The sequence below is a fragment of the Mesocricetus auratus genome, unplaced genomic scaffold (assembly GCF_017639785.1).
Source record: "Mesocricetus auratus isolate SY011 unplaced genomic scaffold, BCM_Maur_2.0 Super-Scaffold_100004, whole genome shotgun sequence".
NCBI lineage: Eukaryota > Metazoa > Chordata > Mammalia > Rodentia > Cricetidae > Mesocricetus > Mesocricetus auratus.
In genome coordinates, this window is record NW_024429189.1 from 114945915 (window position 1) to 114958290 (window position 12376).

At 41.2% G+C, this 12376-nt stretch overlaps 1 protein-coding gene across 2 annotated transcripts; it reads left to right on the forward strand.

The window, feature by feature from the left end:
* Positions 1–4295: 4295 nt before the first annotated feature.
* Positions 4296–10973, forward strand: Cst8 (cystatin 8). 2 transcript variants are annotated; one of them, XM_005088179.3, is made up of 4 exons: positions 4296–4401; positions 5735–6019; positions 9406–9519; positions 10820–10973. In XM_005088179.3, the coding sequence occupies exons 2-4, from the start codon at positions 5792–5794 to the stop codon at positions 10901–10903; spliced, it is 426 nt and encodes a 141-aa protein (XP_005088236.1). In that variant the 5' UTR covers positions 4296–4401; positions 5735–5791; the 3' UTR covers positions 10904–10973. The 2 variants fall into 2 exon arrangements, with proteins under 2 accessions (XP_005088236.1, XP_040600892.1); XM_040744958.1 differs by having other exon boundaries at positions 4299–4401; positions 5693–6019.
* The last annotated feature ends 1403 nt before the right edge of the window (positions 10974–12376 follow it).

Sequence of the window (12376 nt, forward strand, 5' to 3'; positions counted from 1 at the left end):
CAAGAATATTTTCTTGTGGCTGGCACGGCAGCTAAAACACAGTAGCTTAGCCTGGAATCCTGTGTTCCCACTCAGGTCCCATTTTTGACTTTTATAACTTTCATCACCATTGATTGCCTCAAGAGAGGCCTTGTGCTGCTTCCAGGCCAACTAACACTGAGTCTCCCTCCTCTGATTCTGGGAATGGCCTTGAAAAGACATGAGGTTGGCAAGTGGGAGGGTGGGACATTACAGGGTAGGGAAGGCAGTGGCAGTACTGTCTGGAGAGACACTCAGAATGGAAGTTTGTGTAACCTCTCCTTCTACACTCTGGGTCTGGAAACTTCAATTTCAGTGATCAATGGCAGAGTCAATTCTTTCCTGGCCTTCCCATTCCTGTGAGTTTGTCATAGTGTGCCCAGACAGGGTTTTCAGAAGCAGCTGTGCACAGCACACAACAACTGAAGTTTGGCCTTCTGACACAAGTTTAGGATTTGTAACATCTCAACATGTGGCATGCTTTTATTATGAAGTGCATTTGTGTGGTCACACAGCTGGATACTTATTGTGGAAGCTCTCAAAGTTGAAGAGTGGAGTTCTTGTCCATGGACCCAATGCCATTTTTGACCAGCATTGCTTCTAGGCAGGAATACCTTCATCAACAACTCTTATTACACTTCAGGAAGGTTCCTGCCCTTCAGAGTTTTCATGATATGCCAATTACTTTTTGCCTTGACACACACAAAATCCTCCTTGATTCCCATTACATTTCTTGAGAGATTAGACCAAACATCTGTTTCTATTATAGTATAAAATTTGTAGGTCTCAAGTCCCCAGTACACATGAGTTTATTGGTTTTTGTGGCTAAGGTTGTAAGAGAGTTCTCTGAAGAAATTCAGTATCTTCCAAACTCTGTTAATTGCAAGTGGTGTTTTGCTTGTGGTTCCTATTTGACTGATTCCAGCCCTCACACCATGAAAAACAAGATCCTCTTGTAAACTTTACTGAGTTCCTGCTTGGAGCTCATGCTAGGGCTATACTACATGCTATATTTGTCACTCTTGTCTTCAGTTGTATGGTAGCTCTATTTTAAATTTCATTAGGTGCTTTGAAACTACTTGCCACTGATGCCATTCCTCTGGGTATTTTCCCAAAGGAAATAAAATGACTATCTATTAAAGATTTTGTACTGCCTTGCTCATTGAAGCATTACTCATAATAGTTAAATTGGAAATAACTGAAATGTCTGAATGAGTCAATAGACCAAGAAAATGTGGTACATATACATCCTTTAATAATGTACACAAAGCAATACTATTCAGTCTTAGAAAGATTCTACCATTTGCCACAATATTAATAGACTGAAGGACCACCATGCTAAGCAAAAATAAAAGTGAGATAGTAGCTACACCATTGTGTTTAAATGAGAAGGGCCCCCATAGGCTCATATACTTAATGCTTGATCCACAGTTGGTGGAACTGTTTGGGAAAGATTAAAAGGTGTGGCCTTTTTGAAGGAGGTGTGTCACTGGGAATGGCTTATAGATTTCAAAAGCCCATGTCATTCCTAGTTCCATGCATTCTCTCATTCTCTCTGTCCCTCTCTTCTCTCTCCTTCTTGTTTGTGGATCCGATGTTGTAAGTTCTCAGGTACTACCCCATACTCCAGTGCCACACCCGCTTTCTTGCTACCATGCTTTCCACCATGTGGTCACACAGCTGGATACTTACTATGGAAACCCCCAAATTAAATGCATCCTTTAATAAGGTGCCTTGGTCATGGTTTCTGCCACAGCGATTTAAAAAAGTAATGAAGACACACGTGCAGTAGGGGAAAGGACGGAAAATGGAGAGTTGTAAGTCAAAGATACAAAGTGATTCTGTAAAATGAACATATCCAGAGATCACTGATTCTGTGCCAAACATGAACACTGGAATAAATATTTACATAATGATTTATAACAGAAGTAAAATTAGTTATGAAGTAGCAATGGAAATAATTCATGGTTGGGGTCACCACAACATGAGGAACTGTATTAAAGGGTCACAGCATTAGGAAGGTTGACACTGGTCTAGATAATAGTTTCTCATGTCATAGAGGGAAATAGGTAAATTGTGTGTAGGGGTGATAGTTGTCAGACTTCCAAAAATTTTTGCTTCATGACTTGAATTGGCATCATTGAGACATACATTAACAGCATGGATAATTTTAGGGGTCTAATGCATTTTGTTGAGTTGCTTTCCAAAATAATTGTACCAGTTTACAATCTCAAAAGTATATTGAGGGTATATTTGATAATCTGATACATTATTTAAATGTGAATGAAACCAAAGAACTAATTTTTTAAGTCAAGAATACAAGCTAGAAGCTACAAAGAAAGAGGTAGATAAATTTGTCCACATAAAAATTTTAAGTTTTCTTTGGGGATGTGGCTATTGGTAGCTTGCCTATATCCCAATGGATGACCTCACATCAATTAATATATGATCAGCACCAAATGGACTCAGGGGATTAATAATGATGATGATAATGATTGAAGATGGTTTGATGTTGGGAGGAGATAGATTTATGGGTTCCAGGGGAGCTGAAAGGACATAATGGAGGTGGATTGTGGTGATATCTTGCTTGTACAAATAAAGCCTGCTGGAGATCAGAGAATGGACCTTGCCACTAGCTAAACATAGGGGTCTGGAGGTCTGTACAGACAGACAGGAAGTGAGATGTCTGAGTGGAAACAGGAACTGAAATGTGTGGTGGATAAGATCAAAATACATTGTATGCATGATGAAATATTAAAAAATAAATTAAATATTATTTAAAAAACTGTAAGTTCTAATGTAAAAGATTAACAAAAATAAAATACAAATATATTTATAAGATGGAAAGTACATTGGACAGCAGACTTCTCTGTATATTTAAAACCAAATATTAGTGTTTCTATTAATTCCTCTATGGTTTTTGAAATTAATTTATAAAGGACAAAGATTACATTTAGGAAATGGCTTAAATGAATGAGACATTAGCAGCAAAAGCCATACTGTGAGAGACATGCCTATCCATGGGAATAATACAAATGACATAGAAGAAATCAAGTCAATAATTGTTCTTGTAGACAAGTGGGAAAGTATAATTAGGTTGGAGGTAAGAGGTTGAGGATTGTCACAAGTCCTTATCTCCCTACTCAAACTGTGATCTGAAGTATAGAATTCCAGGCCTGGTTCCTGATCCACAAATTAGTATTTGCATTTGAACACAGTCTGCAGGACTTTTGGCTCATAATGACACCCCCAAAATAAGGTTCACTCTACCATTTCTCAAGGTCGACAGCACATTGACACCACTGGGGAAATTTAAAACCTAGTTTTTTGACCCTACTTCCAGGCCCTCTGATTTTATTTGGGGTGCCAAGACTTACTTCCCTAATTGCTTAATTCTTCTAGATTTACAAATTTATTATTTTATTTGTTTGAGTGTTTGACTGAATGTTTTTCTGTGCACCACATGTGTGCCTGGTGACTGAGGTCAGAAAAGGGTATGGGATCCCTTGGGATTAGTGTTACAATTGTTAGCCACCATATGGGGCCTGGGAACTGAACCTGGTTTTTCAATGCGTGCTCTTAACTGCTGAGAGCTCTCCAGATCTACATATGCTCTTTGTTCTGAGTAAAATTTGAAAAGTGAGGAACATATTCTTAGTGATGAGAAATATGGCAATGAATACTAACTTTGCATTTCTGTGCAGCTCTTGTAAACAATTCCTTATCTAGTTCTTTGTGTGATTCCTCAAAGATACCTAAGAAACATTCAATACAGGACTCTTGGCCACAGGGGAGAAGGAGAAGCCACTAATTAATCCAGTGGAAGAGAGTTTAAAAACTGTTTCACAATCTGCCTGTACTGCATGGTCAAAAGACCATTAGTCTTTGCAATCTAGGGTGCATACTCACTTTGCTGTCCCTCCAGGAATTTACTAGCATGAATTTGGGAACTTTCACAGAAAAGCAGGATCTACAACACATTTGCAGCCTGCCTCCTCCCTCTCAGGCCCAGGTCTGGTAGAGCAGTGGAAGGAGAAGCTGTTGTCCTAGCACATGGAGCTGAGGGGCCAGGCAACTGATAGGATGAGGTAGGCAAAAGTAGGCACATGAATTTCCCATGTGGAAGGTGCTTGCCTGATATCTCCAGCCTCTGACTGCTTGGAGCCAAAGACTGGAGGATGAACAGATAAGGGAGGCCGCTATGTGGCATGGTCACAGGTGCTATATTGCATCACAAAGCATGGCCTCCCTGCAGGGCCTGGGCCTCAAGGTCTTAGAGAGCTGCTTGGCCAGACTATAGTTGTGAGCTGAGAGTATCAGAGACCCAGAAGAACCACAAAGTGGAGTGGCCAGAGTGAGGAAGGAGCCCAGCAGGACGAGCAGGTTGGACAGTCATAGAGGAGTAGGGTCAGAGAACATTGGGCGCACCAGCTTTTATAGTTATAGATTACAGGATATTGTAGGTGGTGACAGGCATGGGGCCATGTGAAAACATATTAGGGTCTGCTGGAGGGGATGCTTCTCTAGATGACTGTATTGTACCCAGGATGGAGGTAAGAGGCAAAGGCCGGTGACAGAACCCCTTTAACTGGGGGTGCTATTAGTAGATTTTCTTAAGACAAGGAGAAAGGTGGATCAAGGGTGTCCTAAAGAGTCATGTCTTGAATGCAGCCATACTGATACTGAAAAGGTGGGTTCTTGTAAGATCTTTGAACTGCAAAATTTATCAGAAGTAAAATGGAGTCATTTTGTTGAAGCCTTAGCCAGATCCATAAATGAAACAAAGCTGGAAGATCTCATGGGGAGGCTGACCTTGTAACTGTGTGCCTCATAACAAAAGCGGTTTTCAAAGATTCTGCCAGAACTACAATCTTGCAAAAAGCCATTCAGCCTTCCTCAGAAGATACACTTGCAAGGACAGCTACCCACTATTGTGTATTTGACCTTGGGGTGATGCTATCTTCATTACTGATTTTTGCAACTATAGCTTCATTTCCAAAGTCTGATAAAGTCCTTCTTTCTTATTTCAGTCTCCTTGAATATGCTCATTGCTTCTTAAGGAACACATTTTCCCATTGCAAGGCCTTGCCATTCCCAAGTATATATAATAAGAATGTTTTGAATGTATATGAGGGTGTGAGATGTGTATGTGTCTGTGCTACTTGTGCACCCATGTGCTTATATGTGTGGAGGCAAGGGGTTGACATCAGTTATTTTCTCAGCCATTCTCCACTTCATGTATTAAGGCAGGATCTTTCAGCTGAAATTAGAGCTCAAGAATTTGAGTAGTTTAACTATCTTGATTTTCTGTCTGCCATGCCCCCAGTATGCTGGGCTTATAAACATGCCATGACACTCACCCTGCATCTATGTGGGTACTGAGGATTTGAACCATCATCTCCAAGCTTGCTTTACAATGCTTTTACACAGACCCACGATCAATATTAAAAACATTTATTTATTGTGTGTGTGTGTGTATCACATATGTCACTACAAGACACTGCATGTAGAAATTAGAGGTTAACTTGCAGGAGTTTCTTTCTCTTCTCCCACCACGTGGGTCCCAGGATTGAACTTAGGTCTTTAGATTCAGCAGCAAGTGCCTTAACCCTCTGAGCAATTTTCATGGCCCCACCAATAATCAATCTTCAGAGAACCTTTCTGTATTATTTAGTTTGACAGACCTACAGAGACATCTGTGGCTGCTCCATTGCAGCTCAAGCTCCAAGAGGACGTGGAGGACACAGCTCTTGTGCCTTTTGACTGAGAGACCATGACAAAGCACTTGTGGCTCTCCATGCTCATCCTCATTATTCCAGTGGCTCTGGCAGTCGGTGTGGATCAATCCAAGAATGAAGTGGTTTCGAGGTTCTTTGAATCCATCAATACCTCGAACATCAATGTGAAGCAGTGTGTATGGTTTGCTATGAAAGAATACAACAAGGGAAGTGAGGACAAATATGTCTTCCTCGTGGACAAGACACTGCATGCTAAGCTTCAGGTGAGAAAGTTCAGGCAAGATATTTACTTCCCACAAATGCTGGGCTCAGGTTCTAGTCACTTACATTAACTTATTAACTCTGAACTGAAAACCAAATGCTCTTGTGCTTATCGAGATTAGGAGAAAAACAAAGTGCCAGGAATATTTTGTAACAATGCTGCCACAGACAAGTGCTCCCAGGGAATGTGGGCTTATACAGAGGGACATGTAACTGTCTATCAGGTAAATTGCTAGAGTGTGCTGGATTATTTCATTTTAATTTTTAAATTTATTTTTAACTAAGTGCATGCATGCATGTGTTTGGGGAGTATGCAGTTGCCTATGGTGGATAGAAGAGGACATTGGAACCACTGAATCCGGAGCTGAAATCAGGTCCTCTACAAAGAGCATTGTGTGCTTTGAGCTGCTGAGCTATGCGTGCTAATGTTTTAACCCAATGTGCATTTAGTAGAAGTGAAGACATTCTGATTTTATCGTAAAGGTGTGTCCCTTTTCACAGAGCCATGCACTGCCCAGCTCTAAGGAACACTGTTTGTATGAAATCCAATGGTCTTAGTGCTTCCTGGAGTTCCCAAAACAGTAGATCTTATTGCTGTCTTTAGTACATGTCTCACTCCCACCCTCACCCCCACCTCCAATGCTGCAATTCAGGAATTGAAAGTTGAAGCCTCAGTTGGTTGGTGGTGTGACTGAATTGGAGAGATTTTCAACAACTATGTCAGAATTCATGTCCCCCATGTCTCAGGAAAACATTGTATTTATAGGTTATGACGCTGATGATGTAGCATTTTTCATTTGATTGTTCATACTCCACAATCCCTCTTTTACAGCCTCTGGTTCCCTTTCTTTTGTTCTCAGGTAGCATATATAGTAATTAGTAGTAAATTTCTCATAAGCCATTTTTGTCTTAGCTTCTGTAAGAGGGAAAGGTGAAATGGGCACCATTCTCTGAGTGGTGTCCAGGTCTCAGTCAGTGATCAACTCTTCCAGATGATGCCAGTACCTAGTGTTGGCAAGATCTGTAACTTTCTCAGGAATGACCTTGAAGGTAAGATTTGAAGTCAGAGCAGGAGTTAAAGGTGTGGGGAGGTGTGGGGAGGCTGTTGGGGGGTACATGCATTTCCTCAGAAACAGTGTTATGGTAGGATCCAAGGACAGGTAGTATATTTTAGAGGCCGTCCCAGGCATCACTGGAAAGGTAGAAGGGAAAGGAGACATGATAGTCAAAGGTGGCTGACCCAGGGTGAGTTAATGAGACTGATAGTATTGGTCTTGTGACCTTGGGAAGACATACAGAGGGCACTCAAGCTGGGCCATCCTGTGGGTGGTTGGGCTATCTACCAGCCCACTTCTGCCCATGGCTTAGAGCTAGCCTAGGAGCCTTTGGTTCCTGCTGGAAGCAGAAAGTCTCAGGCAAGAATCAGAGTTGCTGGCACTAGGTTTGGGAACAATACTGATAGCATCTGTTGCAAGAAGACAGCAGGAAGGACCAGGGATACGAGGGTGGGAAAGTGCAGTCAGGCATTTTAGATTCCTTCTGGAAGGCTACCAGCATGGCACCATGCCATGTTTGGCCTTAAGGGTGGGCCAAGATTTTCAGTTTGTTGTAGGAACACACAAATATTTAGGTTAGGAATCACTTAGGATTCCTGTGATCAAATTTGAGTTGCAAGGTTATCCTTTTCATTGCTGTTAGTATTGTTGGTGATATTGCATTGGTGGTTGAACCAAGCATCTTCATGGTGACCTACCCACGCCTTCTGTTACTGTGCTATATCCCTAGCTTCCAAATTTGAATTTTAAAAATGGCATCCTGGTTAACTTATTTATAGAAAGAGCTTGTGGGGATACAGTAAGGATGTCTACATGACAGCAGGGTTGAGCCTCCTGTCTCCTTTCTTTGCAGCCTCAAGGAGAAAGGCCTCACCTTTCCTGGTTGGCTTAGTAAGATGGCAGATTGGTGAGCCTGGTGGGCAGGGGATGTGAGTCCCATGCTTAGAGTCTTCCTTTAGAAACCTGGATAAACTTGTTAGACACATACTGAATCTTTCTGTGCCTTCTGTGTACTTGAAAATAAAACTGAAGTGACAGCCTTACTCTGGAGGACAGAAGATTCACTGAGTTCTCCCTCCTCTGTAGAGACTTTAAAATTACAGCCTAGCAGAGCCAGCATGACGAAAGTCTGCAAAAACCATTGCAGACTGAGAGGCTCCTACCCAAAATTCTGGGGACTGGATGAATTTCAAGTCATTTTGGATTCTTTAATGTTTTAATACACATAAGGAGATAATTTAGAGATAAGTTCCAAATCTAAAGACAAAATTCCTTCTTGTTCCATGTACATCTTATGTACATATCCTTAAGGTAATTACATGTATATTGTTTTACAACCTCATACATACATATATATGTATATAGATATACCTTTGATCATATCCCCCATTATCATTTTTATCCCTTTCCTTCCCAATACCCATCCTATTCTTCATCTCTTTTTGGTTTTTGTGTCCTATTTGCATAAACGTAGGTGCGGAGTTACTGAAGCAAAGGCAACTTAACAGAAGCTACACCACTGAGGAATATAATTTCCCCCTTTCAGCAGTCATTAATTGCCCCTAGCTCTCCAGGGAGGCATGGGGCCTCATGAGCTCCTCCTCTTCACAATGGGATGGTGACTTAGTCTTGCGTTGGTTTTGTATGCGTAGTTACTACTGCTGTGGTTTCAAGAGCATAAAAGCTGTGTCACATCCAGAAGACAACACCTCACAGCACCCCTCATTATCCCCTGGCTCTCACAGTCTTTCTGTGCTTTCTTCTACAATGTGCCCTGAGCTTCTGCAGGAGTGATGTAGATGTCCTGTTTAGTGCTGATCACTGAAGAATCATTTATTCTCAGAACTTTGACCAGTATGGGTCTCTGTAAAAAGAAGCACCTCTGACCCAGGCAATGAGCCATGCTAATCTATGAACATAAATAAACATTTAGAGAGCGTGCTTGTGTCTTGACTGCGACCTGTGGCATAAGGTCAGGTGCAGAATTTTCTACATCATGTTGATGCTCTAAAAGTTTCATATTTTAGAGTATTTCTGATTTCAGGTTTCTGGATGAGGACTGCATGAATAGGATGGTCTATTCCACGGTATTCTCAGCTTTCTCTACTCCCAAATCCAGTGTGTAGCTCTGCTGGTGATGATGCTCTGTGACCAGCTTCATCTCTCTAATACAGGCCAGAGTCACTTTTGCTAATTGTTAGAGCACTGCAAAAATCAAATTCAACCTTACTGAGGACTATACATAAAGCGAGAAGGATTTGTGTGTTTAACAAAGCATTTGGGAGTTATACCAAAACATTTTAAATTAAAATTGCATCATTGTTCATTGACAGATCACAGACAGAATGGAATACCACATTGATGTTCAGATCTCCCGCAGCAGTTGCAAAAAGCCTTTAAACATTACTGAAAACTGTGTTACTCAAAAAAACTCCAAATTGGAAAAGGTGAGTGATAAATGAGCCATCTATGACAACCCTAAGTGACTTCTAGGATCATCAGCTCCCATCTAGGGTTATCGAGGCTTCCAGGTAGTTGGAAAACCTTAGGGTGCCTAGACTCTAGGAGGTCTGTATTGCTTATTTGGAGTCCCATATGGTCTGCCTTACTGTCTCCAGAGGAGAAGATGCAGGATATCATCAAGGCCACTCCCATTCCAAGGCTCCCATCAACTCAGGACTTTCGATGCAGGAGAAACTATTGACCTGGTTACTGAAAGTTTGTCATTTTGGACTGAGACTAGCTTACCCAGATGGTGAGGTGAACATTCATGCCTGTGTAGGCACAAAGGAAGTCTGTTGGTTCACCCATCTAAATGTATAGATTACAGGGACTATTCATCTGCAGCAGGCCTATTCCAGGTGTTGGAGATTAGACAATATCTAGACCAGACAGCATTTCACCTTTCAAGCGTAACCCATTTCAGACTTAGGTTACATTGTAGACGAGGAAGCTATAGTATTCATTTTCCCATTATTATTTGTGTATCAGCTGAGAGTGTCTCAGAGAGCTCTTGGCTTATAGCTTCCTGGGCTTTTAGTTGGTAAGAGTCGGGCTCAAGCAAGAGCTTCTATGAAGGATAGGGAGTAGCCTCTGCCATGATCGTCTTGGTTAAGAGGTTTTTGGCTACAGCCTGTGCTGCTTGATCTCCAAGTTAGTGAGGAACCCTAGATTATTCATTCTCCAGTGAAGCTGAGGTTGGTGAAGGACCTGGTTCTGTATAAGCATTTTCTTTCCTTTCTTTACATGGATGGTTCTCCAAGATGAAAAGTCACCAGCATAACACAAGGCTCCACTTGAAGATGGCTGGGTCTCATCTGTAGTTTCTGATTCAGTAGGATTTTCATTCTGGGAAAGTTCTCAGGGACCATTTTGAGAGTCTCTACTGTATATATTGAATAAAAATATTTGCTAGGAAAATGAACAGAGGGGATCCTTTTGTGTTTGGCTCAAGTTGTCTCTGTACACTCAGTTTTAAAAAGGCATATCATTTCCAGGCGATAGTAGGCACTCACTAGGACAAACATGTCAGCCCCGAATGTGTCCTAATGTCATCTCATTTATTTGATTTGTCATTCATTGTTGTTTGGCAGATTGTGATTTTAAGTTTATATTTTCTGCTGGGCATCTTGGAGTTTTAGGAGAGTTGGTGACCTGTATTCTAGCGTATTTCTAGGCTGATGCCTAACAACAGGGTAGTTCTCCTTTTGACATGCTACTCATGTTCATTGTTGCTGTCTTTTTCAGAAAGTAAATTGCAGCTTTTTGGTTGGAGCGCTTCCCTGGAATGGCGATTTCACCCTGTTGAACAAAGAATGTAAAGATATCTAAGGGTGTCTTGGAACATCCCTCCCACTTCTGGGTCTGCCTTTCTCTGTGATAAAAGAGCAACATCCTTCAAGGCTGTCACCAACCCTTTCCTCATGTGTGCCTCCCTTTCTTTTTCATTTGTTTCACAGTATTGGGAAGGGATGAAATAAGGACTCTGCCCTGATACCAAAGATGGACCCTCACCCGTAGCCAGCTTGAGGTTCCACCAAAATGTGGATGACTTTTGTTCTCCATTGATTGGATAATAATCCCTTAAAGAGATCTGAACCTGGTGGGTATTGTTCAAAAGATTTCTTCTAGATGCCTCACTGTACCTGAAGCTCCTTCCTGTCTAAGAGTTCCAGATGGGATGTCACCATGTCAGGAGGAGAAGCCCATCCCTGGGGGAGGTGTTTTGTGAATTGGGGAATTTTTGTTTCTTCTGTCAATGTGAGAAAGAGAAAGCAAGAGACAAAAGTGAACTGTGTTGTCTGAATGTATTGGTGTACACACACTCACGTGTAAGCATCTATGTGTGAGAAGAACATAACAGAGAAAAGAGAGGGAATGGAAGAAGGGGAGAGATAAATATAGAAGTGGATAAACATGGATGATGGCAAGATGTAGAATTCCTTGGCAAAACGTAATCATGTTGGGGCTGGGGAAATGATTCAATTGTTAAGAGCATTTCCTACTCTTTCAGAGGGCCTAAGTTCGATTCCCAGGACCCACATGGCAGGTCACAAAATCATCTGAACCCCAGGCCCAGGGAATCCAACACCCTCTTCTGGCTTCTGTAGGCACCAGATACGCACACACACACACACACACACACACACACACACACACACACACAGGCAAAACACTTATAACCAGAAAATAATAAATCTTTAAAAGAAACCTATGTGTCTAATGCAGAATAGAGAATTCCAATTTTGTGACATGAAGAAGTTAATAATGTTACTTTCTTTGACACTGCTGAACTGTACATTTAAAATAGTTAAGATGATAAATTTTGTTATATATATTTTACCACTATTTAAAAAATTAAATGTTGAAGATGCTTTCTTTTTCCATTGCTAATTTTAGCTCCTTTGTCAAAAATCAGGTGTTCAAAGATGTGTGGATTAATATCAGGGTCTTCAATTCCATTCCATTCGTCAACCTGTCTGTTTTTGTACCAATACCAAGATTTTTTCATTACTCTAGCTTTATAGTAGAGATCAAAGTCAGGGGTAGTGATGACTCTGGAAGTTCCATGGGGCAAAACTCCCGGACTAACCCGTGTCTCAGTGGAGGAGGTTGTTCTACCCCAGCCTCTTAACATATTCTGACTTCCTGGCTTTCTGCAACCAAGAAACAAAAGAAAATGTTGGCCTAAAACATGGAAAGTGCAAGGGAACGAAGTTTGCATTTTGAAAGCCATCTTGTTGCAGTATTAATTGGACTCTGGGTTTAAAAAAGAAAACTAAAGAGTCAGTTTTTTAAATATCT